General features: G+C 42.5%; 1 protein-coding gene and 1 long non-coding RNA gene across 4 annotated transcripts; one reads left to right on the top strand and one right to left on the bottom strand.

Annotated features, from left to right (window-relative positions):
* The first annotated feature begins 402 nt into the window (after nt 1–402).
* LOC147445963 (ABC transporter B family member 11-like) lies at nt 403–8489 on the top strand. Of its 2 annotated transcripts, XM_086525288.1 has the most exons (11): nt 413–522; nt 693–868; nt 1188–1409; nt 1484–1722; nt 1826–2528; nt 2638–2734; nt 2920–3556; nt 4418–4646; nt 4830–5096; nt 5382–5636; nt 6170–8489. In XM_086525288.1, the coding sequence occupies exons 1-11, from the start codon at nt 483–485 to the stop codon at nt 6830–6832; spliced, it is 3528 nt and encodes a 1175-aa protein (XP_086381414.1). In that variant the 5' UTR covers nt 413–482; the 3' UTR covers nt 6833–8489. The 2 variants fall into 2 exon arrangements, with proteins under 2 accessions (XP_086381415.1, XP_086381414.1); XM_086525289.1 differs by lacking the exon at nt 693–868 and having other exon boundaries at nt 403–522.
* LOC147445962 (uncharacterized) lies at nt 3563–8620 on the bottom strand. 2 transcript variants are annotated; one of them, XR_015189835.1, is made up of 4 exons: nt 8485–8620; nt 5876–6030; nt 4074–4208; nt 3563–3992 (listed from the first exon to the last, which is right to left on the bottom strand). It is a non-coding gene; the product is annotated as an uncharacterized LOC147445962 (long non-coding RNA). The 2 variants fall into 2 exon arrangements; XR_015189834.1 differs by lacking the exons at nt 3563–3992; nt 4074–4208 and having other exon boundaries at nt 5734–6030.
* Between the last annotated feature and the right edge of the window lie 6742 nt (nt 8621–15362).

Raw genomic sequence — 15362 nt, 5'->3', positions numbered from 1 at the left:
TGGCAATTTAACAAGCTATAAGAATTACAGCGACTTGATGTCAGGACGTCGTACTCTGCACCTTCTCTTTACTTTAGAGAAGAAGAGAGGGATAATGAAGTTGGAGAAGAAGAAGCAGCAAGTAGCACGTAAGGTTGGTGGCCTCTTCAGAACTTCCAATAAGTGGGATGTGCTGCTCATGGTGCTAGGCTCCCTCGGTGCTCTCGTTGCCGGCTCCTCTCTTCCCTTTGCTGCCTTCCTCTTCGGCCACGTCTTGGACTCCATGGCCTTCGGGCCTGATGCCCACTCTCAGCTCCTCCACATGTCTCAGGCAAGATATCATTATCATCTTTCTCTGATACCAATCATTACTATACTTTTCCTTCTTCTTTCCCTTCTTGACAATCTTCCTATTTGAACTTTGCTTTTTAGCTTATCCCATCCTCAACCGCTAGCATTATATACTGACAGGACAGTTGCCATGGCAGGCTGCACTACATGCGATGTATTTGGGACTGGTTGCAGCTGTAGGATACTTTTTCCGTAAGATCTCTTCCCTTTCCAAAGGCTGCCAGTGTGAGTGTGTGTGTGTGTGTGTGTGTGTGTGTGTGTGTGTGTGTGTGTGTGTGAGAGAGAGAGAGAGAGAGAGAGAGAGAGAGAGCCTCCTTTTATGTGGGCATATTTGCTATGTATGTGAGTCTGAGAGCCTGCAGAGGTGTTCTGCTGGATGACTACCGGCGAGAGGCAAGCTGAGAGAATGAGATGTCTATATTTGCAAGCTCTCCTTCGGCAAGATATGGCATTCTTCGATCAAGAAGTCTCTACAGGGGCGATAGTTGAGGGCATTTCGGCAGACACATTTGCAATCAAGCAAGCTACAGGGGAAAAGGTGTGTGATGGTGACTTTATACCCTTGCCAAACGCCTGCTCTTTCTCTGCATGCACAAGTGCTAAGTAGCTAGGAGACTATGCTAGACATAGACCTGGAGAGGATTGCAAATCTAGTGATGCAAGGGCTGGGCACCTTCAATAGTAAACTTGTCTGCTTAACATAGAACCACACCTGATTCATTGCCAAAGTATCAAGAAAAGTGGTGTACTCCATCGAAAAGCCCTTGTTCAAATCCTGTTTGAGTGTGCTCTATTTAACACGCGTTAAGGGACGAGCATGAACTTTCAATACCGAGCTTTCTGTTATTGGTGTGCAGGTGGGGAAGCTGGTTCAAATTGCCGGCAGTGTAATCAGTGGATATGTGATTGCATTCACACAAGGATGGAAGCTGACAATGTTTGTTTCTGCCGTCATTCCTTTAATTTTAGCATCAGGCTATGCGATGAATCACGGCATCTCCAAGGCATCTAAAAACGTTCACGAGGCCAATGGCAATGCTGGAAAAATTGTGGAGCAAGTCATTAGTGCCATCAGAACTGTAAGGCCACCTGCTTTGACATGCATGCATAAAGCTATGCTCATGTTCAAGACGAAATAATGTCGTGTATGCAGGTGATCCCCTTTTCTGGTGAGAGTGGAGCAGTGATGGCGTACAAAATGGCATTGCAGAAGGCAGAGAGGGCAAGCTTTCGAGAGAGTATAGCAGCGGGCTTGGGGATGGGGGGGATTCTCTTTTTCACCTTCAATGTTTATGCTGTAATGCTTTGGTTTGGAGCACAGCTGATTGTGCAGGGAAGCTACACCGGGGGCAAAGTGCTTGCCATCCTCTTCTCAATTATAATTGGAACAGGGTAGGTTAACACTACTATTATTCGCCTTTGGAGGAAAAATATCTTTGTCAATGTACAACAGGGCCAAAACTCTATTTTCAACAAACCAATAACAATTTTGCAGGGCATTGGGTCAGTCAAGCCCAAGCTTAGCAGCATTAGCAGTTGGTTCTGTTGCAGCTCACAAAATGTCGAAGGTGATAAAGAGAGTGCCAATGGTGGATGTCACTGCAGAAGGTGGTCAAAAATTGAACCTCTTGCAAGGCCACATACATTTCAAGAACATCAAATTTGCGTATCCCAGCAGACCAGGATATGAGGTCCTTAACAACTTCACTCTGGCTATCCCTGCATGTACTGTAGCGGCTTTGGTTGGAGAAAGTGGAAGTGGAAAATCTACAGTGGCTTGCTTACTTGAACGCTTCTACGATCCATTGTCTGGCGAGATCCTCATTGATGGAATTGACCTGAAAAATCTCAATCTCAGTTGGTTTCGCCGACATGTCGGATTAGTTTCCCAAGACCCCATTTTGCTGGGAGCTTCGCTCAGAGACAACATAGCTTATGGCCGAGAGGATGCTACTGAGGAGGAGCTTCATGCTGCAGCCAACCTCGCTAATGCGTCCACATTTATCGCTAGTTTTCCGCAAGGTCTCAGTACAATGGTTGGACAAGGGGGCTTGCAGCTTTCAGGTGGACAAAAACAACGAATAGCCATTGCACGGGCAGTGCTTAAGGACCCTCGGATTCTTATTCTAGATGAGGCAACAAGCTCATTGGATGCAGAATCAGAGAATTTAGTGCATAAGGCACTTGAGCAAATTCAGGTGCAGTGTAACACAAAACTCAGACCTGAATAAGGGATTTAATCAAGATGTTTCAATCTTTGCCCTGAATTACTTGGTGCTAACAGTGAGATGTACCTTAACACTGCAGGTAAACCGCACAACTCTCATCATTGCCCATCGCTTTACCACAGTGACCCAAGCATACACTATTGCTGTTCTGCATCAGGGAAGGATTATAGAGCAAGGTATCACTTAGTGCACTAAGTCATATTGTTATCAACATTCCCTGCAGTATTTGTGTGGTTATGACCCTAATTCTAATTTTTGGACCGCTACAATAACAAGCCACTGCTGTTTAAACTTCTATGCGGGATGAATATCAACTCCCGACAACACATCATCTTTCTGCTGACATTCTTCTGTTGTGAAGGGCCTCACGCTGAATTGATGAGCAATCCAGACGGAGCATTCTTCCAGCTAGTGAATGCACAGAATGACCAAGAGGAGCGCCAGCGATTAAACAGTATAGATGAAGATGCCTGCCAGCTCACTAGTGAAACTTCCACTCCTCCCTTGACAACGTACCACCGAGGTCGTCATGCTAGACAGATTTCTAGTACCAGGTCAATGTCTTTTGGTAGTCTTGTCAGTATGGCCAGCATCCACGAGGAGGATCCCGAGCTTGGCTGTAATGCTAGCTCAGACCAATATCCGCTGCGCTGCTCTCATTTTGTCCGACTTGCAGCCTTCAACAGGCCGGAGATTCCTGTTATCCTGCTTGGCTCTCTTGCAGCAGGACTTAATGGGGCTGTAATGCCTGTTGTGGGTCTCCTTTTTGCTAAAATTATTCACACATTTTATCAACCATTGGATGAGATTCATGATGGAAGCCTTGTATGGATCCACCTATTTGTGGTTGTTGCTTTTGTTTCGCTGCCACTAGTCCCCCTTCAAAATGCCTGTTTCTGTGTTGCTGGTGAAAAGCTGGTTCGACGCATCCGTCTCCTTACCTTCCACAAAGTGTTGCACCAGAAAATGGCATGGTTTGACAATGGGGAAAACAACAGGTAAATCATCTTCTTCACCAGCACAAAAGTCTATGAGTTACAGATACTGTTCTTTTGCTAAAAGCCATTAGTGAACTAGGGATCAAATCTTTGAAACGATTTCTAAATATGTACGGAAGTTCTGGTTGCATCTCATATTGCAATATCTCAGTACATGGACACATGTAAACCAACATGCAGCTTCAAATGCATATCTGGATGGCCAAGAAGGTGTCATACTGTTCTAGCATGTGAAGCTCATGAAGCACTTTTGACTAATCTGTCTAGAAGCACAACCAGTTTGGGAAGCAGCAGCGAGTGGAGCAGCAGTGCTTCAGGGAACTGTTGACTGGATGCTCCTCTTTGCAGGATAGCTTTGAGGTACCTCCCAACAATGGCCACCTGAAAACCCTTACATGGTGGCCTATACTGCTTAGTGTTTCATAGTCCTCTGCTCCTGAAAGCCACCTTGAAGCTGTTAACAGGCCAGTTTGCATTTGAAACACAAGACCTGTTCAACTAGCTTTGGCTTACTCACTATTTTCGTAGTGCGTAGTCCGAAAAGCAGAAATGTCGTCACACGCAAAGCCCACTACAGCCCCAGTATCCTCTTGACAGAGCTCACAAACCCATAACGTGTCGCCTTGAGAATAGCTCTCAAACGAGGCACGGCCTGCAGGTTATCATTTTTTAAGCAAGCGAACAACAGCCAACAAGCCACCTGCTGTAACATAACTGATATAGAAACAGTATAAACTAAAACCCATCCACAAAGGCAAAATACTCCAGTAGAGTTCAATGAGTTAAAGCTACCTTAGCTTCCGCTTGCTGGGTGATTGCATTTTGAATTTTTTCTTACTCTCTTGTCACTTTTGCTTGTAGTGGCATTATCAGCTCTCGACTTCTCCACGACGCATCTCATATGCGGTGCTTGGTGGGCGATGCAATGGCTTTGATTGTACAAAATCTGAGCACAATTGTTGTGGGCCTGTTTATAGCCATGTCTACTTGCTGGCAACTAGCCCTGCTTTTCATTGGCTTGCTTCCATTCTATGGGTTGGATGGGATCATGCAAATTAAGCTTGGAGAAACCTTAGATATTCAAGCAAAGGTGCACACAGCTAAGCTCAATAGCATTGTAATGATTAATACTTTATCTGAATGGTGTATGAATGAGTTCAGTTCAGCTTTGTTTTGTTCCATTTCGTATGTGAAGATGTGTGTCCAAGCATACATGCAAGTTGTCCCAGTGGGCATACAAATTCTAACAACGCCCTGGAATGTAATGAAATAGGCAATGTATGACGAAACAAGCCAAATAGCACATGAAGCACTCAGTAGCATCAGGACTGTGGCCTCTTTTTGTGCCGAGAAGAAAGTCTTCAGTTTCTACCAAAACAAAAGTATCGCCTGCGTCAAGGCTGGTGTCCGAAGAGCATTAATCGGAGGATTTGGATTAGGAGTGTCTTATGTCATAATGTATGGATCTTTGGCGCTAAGCTTCTGGGTTGGAGGCCGTCTTGTCTTCTCTGGGAAAGTCACATTCGACGGCTTTATCAAGGTAGAACTTACACTGATAAGCATTTGCGACAGTATGGAAAGTTTTATGTTTAATTGTGGGAGTGCATGACATGGATTACAAATTTCTTCCTTAATACTAATGATAGAAGTCGAGAAACACAGAACCTTGTAGATTGTGTTTTGTATTTTAATGATGGGTTTTCAACTATTAGTTGTAATAGGAGGTGTTCTGATAGAAATTTGGAGGTCTTCCCAAGGTTGTCGAATACAGATAGCATGACATTAATCCCCTGAAAAAATTAACTTGTGAATGCATTTGCTGCAGACCTTTCTAGCGATTGAGCTAAGCGCGTTCGCCGTCTCTCTCTCTGTGGCAGTTTTCCCTGACTTTGCCAGTGTGAAGCCAGCTGTTGCCTCTATTCTTTCTATGCTTGATCTCAAATGCGAAGATCTATCCTGTGGGACCAAGCTGAAGAGGTTGAAAGGAGAAGTGAAATTTCAAAATGTTTATTTTTCGTACCCATCAAGGCCAGATGCACAGATATTCTGTGATCTAAGCTTCACTCTACAAGCTCGCAAAGTAAGCTATGTTTGTCTTATTCTCCTTTCAATCTTAAAAAGTTCTTTATACAGACAGAATTAAAATTCGACTCAAAAGCATTTTCAATGAACATAAGACAACCAAAACAAATACGACTTCTTGTATGTAATATAATGCCAACAACTCGAGGATTGTAAAATTGAAACAATCAGCACTTTTCACTTTGCCAAAAAACTAGCCTCATGGATGCATAGTTCCCCAGTAGCAAAGCTCCGAACCTGAGTCCACATAGACTGGACGCAGCTAGCCAAAGGGGAAAAGGACATCTGTGTCTGCAATCTTCCAAACTGCGATAAATAGGAAACATGAACCGTTGGACATGTTTCTTCTACAAAGGCCAGCAGTACGTCAAAGGAAGAGCACTCTCCAAGACCTGCAAAACAAAAACATTGCATGCTGAAACTCACATGATAAAGTACATCAAGTAACTTAAGACAATCTGATCAAGAACTCTCTTTGCAGGATTTGGCAATATAAAAAAACTGACAAACCTTGTGCTGATGTGTGAGCAGCGTCTTGCAATTGTGGGAGAGAGTGGAGGAGGGAAGTCCACGGTCATTTCCCTGCTACAACGGTTTTATGATCCACAAGATGGCTGCATTCTACTTGATAAAGTGAACATCAAAGACCTGCAGATAAGGTGGCTACGGAAGCAGATGGGGCTGGTGAGTCAGGAGCCCTTCTTGTTCAATGACACAATTCGTGCAAACATTAAGTATGGCCTAGCAGGGGATGTTGAAGTTTCTGAAGAAGAAATGCAAAAGGCTGCAGATATTGCCAATGCACACAAATTTATATCAAGCCTTCCCTTAGGCTATGATAGCATGGTTGGGGAGAAGGGGGTGCAACTCTCTGGTGGGCAGAAGCAGAGGATTGCCATAGCCAGGGCTATGGTGAGGGACCCCAAGATACTGCTGCTTGATGAAGCCACCAGTGCTTTAGATAGTGGAGCTGAGCTTCATGTACAAAAGGCGCTGGAAAAGGCAGTCGCTGGAAGGTCTACTCTTGTGGTTGCACACAGACTTGGCACCGTTCGAAATGCCAATCAAATTATAGTCCTAAAGAATGGCTGCATAGCTGAGCATGGCAGTCACGAGGAGCTTGTAGTGCGTAAAAATGGCCTGTATGCAGCCCTTGTGAGGATATCCTCTACCAGTGAAATGTTAGACAAGTAGCATGCCAAGTGTAAAACAGGAGAACCCCATCAAGAAATGTTTGTATCACCTGAGCGAACCCATTAACGTCCCGACAACCAAAGGGACCCCACTCAATCATTTTTTATACATTCCTTGTAAACCTCGATGGCATAGTTACCAAGAAGGGAAAGTTGGAACGCAGAATGGGGAACGGACATCGGCATGAATTGCCATTGCCTGTTACAGATACTCATATAAAACACGGAATAGGGATTCCAAACGGGAAGTTGGAATGGGAACAGGGAACGGAAGCCTGAAAATGGCCATTCCCTGTAACTATGCCTCCATGCGGCTCTGACTTGGTGTGCCATAGATTTACCAAATTGCACATCCCCATAATGTATTTTGTAGCTTCAGCACACTCAGACAGCAGGTTGCTCATAGAGAAGGTCAAGAATATAGTTTGACCTTAACCTTGGCATTTCATTGTTGAGTTGCTTGTACCCTTATAGCATTCTCAGCAAGAGGATACACTGTACAAACTTGATGGTCTATAATGATATGTTGCTCTTCCAGCATCCTCAAGAGCAACATCCTCAAACGTCTTGGCCCCATAAGGGCCAAAGGGGTAAGAATCGCACCTTCTCCCATGTATAATGATCACTAATCCAATGTTGATGTATCCTCTGTAAACCCTCGGTATCATCAAATTCTAAGAGCACCTCAATGTCCTCATTCGCGTCCTGTTTTTTGTACTTTTTTGTGTTTATATCATAAAACTAACCGGTTCTTTGTCTCTACAGACAACATGCATGTTTGCATGCAGGCAATTAACTTGTAGCCTTGCAACCTGGCAAGCACTCGTGACTCTAGTCCTGAGCTAAATTACAAAAATTATCGGGTTATTTAAGACTCCAAATGATATGCAAAGACGAATTCAAGATAAGCCCAGATTCACCCTTAACAAAAAGTGCAAGGTATAGGTTCATGGTAGTCACCCACAAGACAATATAACCATCAGCTCCATCATGCATAGTGTTGACTAAATACTACAACATCCCTATTAATGTCATCAGTGCTCAATAGTGGGTGTAGAACTAGTGGGTGTAGAACTAGGTACCAATATATGCTCCCACACACACACGAGCATACATCAATACAAAGATCTACGTACTGAGAGTCTGTCATAACTCTAGAGATGCAAGGCAGACCCAGCCATAATGAAGCATAGCACTAAACGAAGCATTAAATAGGAAAAAAAGCAGAAAAATGAGGTAGTTGACATAGAAGATAAAAGGAATTAGCACAATATCTAAAACTCCAAATGTTAGTAACAGATACTCAAATGTCTACATGAAAGTGGAGATGGATGCAGGAAATTTTCACCCATTAGTAGCCAAAAACCAATTTACATTCTCTGATCTGCCACCACGCTCATGACTAGTATTCTTCCGAATCAAATCACTCCACTAACGAAAAAGCTTGATAAAACACCAGCTCAAATCATTTACTATTTGAAAGTGGAGATGGATGCAGGAAATTTTCACCAATTTAGAGTAAGTTGCTGTAAATCTAGAGGTAGAAGAATCAAAAAAATTGCTATCAAAGAGGGCATTTGTCGTCCTCTGCTGCGCCGGCACCAAGTCACACAGTAAACGAAGAAGTTGCTAACCAGGGTTTCTGCCCCTTACCTGTTGTCACTCAAAGCATCGGCGGCACCGGGAGCATTCGTGGGTTTTTCTTGCATTTTGCCACAATTCGATCCCTGAGAAGATGGCCATGGCTAAAGTTCCCCGGTCCACCCATTAAAATGGAACTTATGGAAGGAGAGAGAGAGAGAGAGAGAGAGAGAGAGATTCTTGGCACTAAAATTCACCTGGGAGCCTTTAGGTACCACTTCACATTCACCCGGACCGTGTGTGCAGATGACACGAGCGGCTCAGTAGCGGGCTGTGAATCGTGATGTCCATCTATGCAAATTGAGCCGCCCAAATCAAGCACTTTGTGAACACTTGTGACGATGCTTTTAAGGTCATGTGTTACCCAGATTTCATGCATTTTTTGGCATGATTTTGACGCCCGATTAAGGTGGAGTTAAATGTTATGTTTCAGCCTATCCAAAGGTGACTCTAGTATCTTCCAAGAGTAGATTAGGATTTAAGGGTTGTTTAGTGGTTGTGACTGGTCGGTAGACATACTTTCTCGGCAATGCATTCCATGATGTTGGTCGTCCGCCGGTAGGCTATTTCCCAAAAGTACTTTCTCTAATTTTCTCTACTCTCAAAGTTAATAGGCCATTTCCATTACATGAACCAAGAGGAGCGGTTCAATAGGGGAAAGAAGTCAGGCTATGAAGCCTTAATCGGTTCTTCCATCAACAACAAGAAGCAGAAGGATAAGAAGAAAAGCAACAACAATCCAAAGAGAGCAATGTTGAAAAGGATACTTGAAGGAAGATCTGCATTGCAATCATTGTTGGGGAAAAGGCCATCAATGGAAAAAGTTGGCAATGATTCAACTTGTACGGTGGCAAAATAGCCACTGGCCTTTGTTCATTTGGAGATTCTATCCTTAGAGGACTCTCCAGTGTAAGGGTAAGCCCAACTTGTGGCACCATGTGAGAAAGCCCTCTAACCACTTAGGAAAGGATAGATGATGACATGGTCAAATAGCAAGAGGATGCAACTTCTCTAGCCAATGATTGTAAAGTACTAAGCCTATTTTAGAGGCTATTTTTGAATTAATCATTGCACGTTGAGCTCTATCATTGTGTTTACACTCTCTCTCTATGCACTTGCTTTTGGCATAACTTAACCCTAATGGCCATCTCTCAAACCATAACCCTAACACCGTGGTTGAGCTAAGGCTTCACCCTCCATAGCCTAATGTTAATCATTGGTGATTAGGGAGTACACTTTCGCATAGACTAACCCATCAAGTGGTACGGTTCATACCTAAGCCTAATCGATTCACTCTCCTAATAATCCCTCTCCCTAACCAACTAGAATCGTTAATTAAGCTTGGGCATGTTCTTGGAAATACCAATGAGCCACTACCCTTCTTATTTAAGTGATTTGTGATTAGTGAGCTTCTAATAATTGTGCATGTGCGCAATTTTTCATTTAGTGTGCATCTTGTGATTAGTGAGCGACTAATAATTGTGCATATGTGTGTAATTTTTCATTTAGTGTGCATCATTTCCATGCTGGATAAATTGGGGAATCCCTCTGCTTACCCAGTTAACTGACTAGTCATCTTCATTTCATTTAGCCATCGCATTTAGCCTACATTTTGCATTTTATAATTCTCCGATTACTCTTTGTGCAAGCCATCATTTGAAGTGTGACTTGTGTGTGGAAGAAGTGTTGCTCAAGAGCTTTCCATCAAGCCTCTGACCTTTGCATTTCAAAATCAGGAGCCTTCTCAACCCCATAGCCCATTCTTTGTACTATGTCTAGGTGTGTGTAAGCAATTGTGTGTGTGTATCTTTTCAAGCCCTTGTCAAACCTTAAGTCCACAATTGTATTCATCAAGGCCCCAAAAAAAAACTCTTATCATAATCTCCGAGGTCGCTCGTTAGTCCATCCTTCGACTCTTGGTGTGAGGCTTCTGCCATGTTGCTGCTTTTGTTGACTCACTTGGCATGCTGGCACCACAGAGCAGTGCCGAGCTGCACCTTGCTCTCGTCAAACCAGTCAGCCATCAAGTCTTCCCTCGTGGAATCCCTTCAACCCGTGCACGTTCAACAGCCCCGTAGTGCGCCCTCAACCCTTGGTGCAATTTTTGTGATAGAGGGAGAGGACTCTTGCTATTGTGAAGGAGGCTCGCAATAGAAGAAAGGTCTGCTCGCGATACTAGATAAGACACGTGCCCAACAAGAAAGCGGAGTTGGTGGCGCGGTCTGGGGGAAAACGCCCCATTCTTGGTGTGTCACGAGGTTGTAGGTTCAACTCTATCTAATTTTAGGTTGGGAAAGCTGGATGGACAGGAGATCCGAAATTCAAACTATTTTATAAACTGTCATCGGGTCCACAAGAGCTTGTTCTCACGGTGTTGCCAGCACGTGTAAATTATTGCCCATATTGGGATGCGACACCGCCTCAATGGGGAATGTTGGATCCTTTTTGGATTTGTAAGGGCCTAGTCCCACGGCTACAGCTGCAAAACCGAAGCTTCCCCACTTGATCTTCCCATAGGTTGCACAAAGGTCTAAAAAAGAGATTTTTCCCACAGTGGGCTTACCATCCCTGAACTCCTTGAAAGTTTTGGCCCCTGTTAAGAAGCTGTACACACTGCTTGGAGAGAGCCAAGAAGAGATAAAGCCAGGCTCTCTCAATTTTTGTGAGATCAAAGCTTGATATTTTGTGAAGAGGCCCATTTTCAAAATGTATGTACTATTTGTGTACAAAGACACTACGCACATTAACATGGGTTTTACACACTGCCGAAAGGAGTCCTTCATGGTAAGACCACCCATCATGGTGAGCACACACACACACGTAGCACAAACATCAAAGTGTATGCGTGTTTTGCACCATTGTTCATGAAGATTGCACCCTCTACAAATCGGACCAATGAAAATATGATGACAACACATGAAGATAAAGAAAAAGACAACAACATGAAGATGACACCTTACAAAGACAACAAAATAAAGATGAAGATGACGACCAACAATGAAGACAAAGACATGAAGACAAATTTTGGAGGGGATAAACATAATTACCCCTTCACATAAAATGGATGAATGAAATTTCCTTACTACCTAGGACTCCTAGTGAAACTACTAAGTCTCACTTGTCAGTGATGAATCCAATTGAGAACAACTATGATATATCATGGGACATCAAACCATGGTGATCAATCAAATTGAACCACCATGATATATCAGGTAGATGAATCATGTTAGCATAGGAGTACACCATGACAAGAACGGATGAAAGAAAAAACAAAAATACATGAAGTCTTTGGAAAACCCCAAGTTTGGCTTAAGGAGTTGATTGTAAGGGTAAAGCCCAACTTGTGGCACCATGTGGGAAATCCCTCTAGCCACTTAGGAAAGAATAGATGATGACATGGTCCAATAGCAAGAGGATGCAACCTCTTTAACCAATGATTGTAAGGTACTAAGCCTATATAGGAGGCTATTTTCTAATGAATCGTTGCACTTTTGAGTTCTATCATTATCTCTATACTCTCTCTCTCTTTCTCTCTCTCTCTCTCTCTCTCTCTCTCTCTCTTGCTTTTGTCATAAACTAACCTTACTCATCATCTTTCTAGCCCTAACCCTAACACCATGGTTCAGGTAAGGCTTCACCCTCCATAGCCTAATGCTAATCGTTGGTGATCAAGGAGTACGCTTCCACATCGACTAACCCATCATCCAGGGACATCGGAGGTTGAGATAGCTCTTGCGGTTCGAAAGGTCATGTTTGAATTCTCTTGTACAACGGTGTTGATGTGTGTGAGTCCCCCAAGACAATTGGTGTGTAGCACACACACACACACACACACACAGAGGGAGAGAGAGAGAGAGAGAGAGAGAGAGAGAGAGAGAGAGAGAGAGAGAGAGAGAGAGAGAGAGAGAGAGAGAGAGAGGTGGTATGTGTGCGGTTGAGAATCAAAAAGCAATTAAGACAATTGAAATGCAATAAGTTGTGCTTTTGTGTGTGATTTTGGGCTCGAGAGTGTGCAATCAGAGTGTTGTTGTCAAGTTTTGTTCTTCGATGTGTTCTTTCAAGAGGATTGAGGTGTTGTGATTCCACTTGTGCTGCTATAGAGAGACGTGCATATGTTGTTGGGTGTGTTTCCCCTTTTTCCCCTTCCAACGTCTTGTTCTAATGGTGTTGGACCAAGAGGAGCAGTTCAATAGGGGGAAGAAGTCAGGATCTCTGAAGCCTTGGTCGGTTCTTCCAACAGCAACAAGAAGCAGAAGGATAATAAGAAAAGCATCAGGAATCCAAAGAAGATCGATGCTGAAAAGGATACTTGAAGGAAGATCGATATTGCAATCATTCTTGGGAAAAAGTCCATTATTGGCAAAAGTTGGCGATGCTTCAACTTGTATGTTGGGCGAAACAGCCACCGGAATTTGTTTATTTGGAGATTCTACCCTTAGAGGAGTCTCCAGGGATATCTAAGGTTGAGACAACTCTTGTAGTTTGAGATGGTACGTGTTTGAATTCTTGAAAGTGGTGCTTTACAATACACATAGTTTCTAGTGTCCTTTGTAATTTGAATGGATTCTTTGGTGTATCATTACCAGTTTAGCAGTATACCAGTACCAGTACCAGTACATATATTTTGTATATGTGGCCCACTTTGGGGCTAAAAAAACTCATAAAACTCGCCTCCTACATTATCTTATGATATCTTGCAAAGCAAAAAGGGCTCCATTTGTTTCCTGCAACCCCTTGTAAATGATACCATTTCTGATTATATGTTATGGTTTTTCACAAGACTTGCCTCTCAAAAAAACACAAAGAAATCACCTACAACAAACTAACACACTTTGCATAAAGAGCTCATCTCATCTATGCAATGTCATGACAAATAAAATAACCATAAGAGGTAGCCACATACATATGTGATGAAGCAAAAGAGATTTGGAGTGAGAAATTCCTTTAGGCTATTGAATAAGTGTGGAGAAACAAATCCATGGTAAATTGAGAGTAGAACACTTACTTGATTTTCTCACGCAATTTTAAGGGGAGGAAAGACGTTGGCCAACCATCACGAATTGCACCACTTGATTTTCAAAGATGATTTAATGATCCTTATCATGACAATGAGAGAGATCATGATGTATTTACAAATTATATAGGTGCTACAATGATTTATTGGGTTGATGGAGTAAGAGATTGTAGAATAGGAAGAGTGGAGGATAGAGTTGCACTTCCTCCAAAGAGGAGGGCTAGGAGGGAGGGATTTGGATGTGAAAGAGGGAGATTTGGAGGTTCTCTACTATTGGTCAAGACCAAAAAGAAGTTGAAATAGGTGTGTGTGTTTGAGTCTCTCCTAGAGGGGCTATTTATAGCTGTGCAAGAGTGGGATTATGTTACACTTAATTAGGGTGAGTGATTAGCCCTAATTAAGTGTCCTTTGACCACTTATTGAATATTGGACATAATATGGATTATTTACTCACAAAAAATAGCATTTTAGACCGTGAAGACTCCATAGGGGTGCATAATATATGTGGGCCCCACCATGATGCCCTACGGGTGGCTTCTGTAGGGTATCATCAGCTTGTTTTTCTTGGTCTTGGAAGCATCCTTGGATCGGTCCCATCTCATGCATGTGACATTAAATATTAATTCACCTTCAAGAAGATGCGTAGGGTAAGATAAAATATTACCCTCTTGATTTATCCGATTCACAATCCTCTTTTATTGCGGTTGTGAGGACTGGTTTACACTATTTTCACCATAACTTTTGACCTGTAGCTTGGAATGGCATGCTTCAAAAAGAAAAATCAACCTTCTCAAAGTGTTTGATATGAATTTGGACTATTCTTCACGCCCATGCACCAAGAAATTCAGTTTGGAAGGTCCAGACTAGGCTAGGGAACCTTTTGCATCCAAGTCTGCTTGTATGGGCCCTTTGCTTGTATGCATCCAATGGGAATCATGCTTTTTCAAAAGGGTACGATGCTTAAACAAAGAGAGAAGGGCCCAAACTGATTTGCTTATGAAAAGAATATACAATTTGAGTCCTTTTTTCAAAGGAGAAAAACTATATGGATATTCTTAAGAGATATTGGGCCCCCTATGTAGGGCATGGAAAACTTCTAAAGCTAGACCATAATCTTTTGTAAAGGCAAGTGGAGAGTTGATTTTCCATGAAAATTTATCTATATGGGGTGGAATACAAATATATTATTATCCTACTACCAATTTACAAGAGGTAAGAAATTTTGAAGGTAGATAGTTGCTTATCGTATGCTTAATTTTATTTACAAAGCAAAAAAGAAAAGGATAGTAATATAAACATATAACAAAGGTGAAGTTTTTAGGAAGAGTAAGTATATGTGTCGCCACAAAGATTAAACAAGGAGAGGGAATTTACTCTAGTTAATAGTATAGAAAAATATATACACATATGAGTAAAAGGAAGTTGAGTAGGTTGAAAATGTTGCAAAAAGATGGTTGCCATTTTATGCCACTCATATTAGCCCTCCCCCAAGTCTAGAGATATTCATTTTTCTAGGAGGACAATGGTGTTTTCCTTCTTTTATTTGATTTCCTCTTTTTTTTTCTCTTTTTCTTTTCCCTCTTTTTTTTGTTTTTAGGAGGAGTCACATGCACTCTTTTACTCCATTAGACCTGCTTTTCATCACCACGGTCCCATAAATGGGAGATGGGAGGGTTGCTTTGGGTAGGTTCAAGTTCCAAGGTTGGGTCTTCTTTGCACATCAAAGCTTTAAAAATAGGTGGAGCATTTGCCAAGCCAAATGGAGCCATGCCAATTTGGAGCTTAGACAATGTAGGTAGATGACTTCTTACCAGTGGATTGATACATCAAAAGTAGGGCTTCAATCTCCATCCATTGTATTTGGTCTTGTGGAGTT

The sequence above is a fragment of the Adiantum capillus-veneris genome, chromosome 12 (assembly GCF_014529385.1).
Source record: "Adiantum capillus-veneris isolate H3 chromosome 12, ASM1452938v2, whole genome shotgun sequence".
Classification (NCBI taxonomy): domain Eukaryota; kingdom Viridiplantae; phylum Streptophyta; class Polypodiopsida; order Polypodiales; family Pteridaceae; genus Adiantum; species Adiantum capillus-veneris.
This window is presented reverse-complemented; position numbering and strand designations above follow the sequence as displayed.

Bases quoted from the DNA above. Each gene is read 5' to 3' on its own strand.
- LOC147445963 (XM_086525288.1), top strand. From the start codon at position 483: ATGTATTTGGGACTGGTTGCAGCTGTAGGATACTTTTTCC. The intron at 1,410-1,483 runs GTAAGGCCACCT...TCGTGTATGCAG, and splicing joins TCATTAGTGCCATCAGAACT to GTGATCCCCTTTTCTGGTGA. The intron at 5,097-5,381 runs GTAGAACTTACA...CATTTGCTGCAG, and splicing joins CATTCGACGGCTTTATCAAG to ACCTTTCTAGCGATTGAGCT.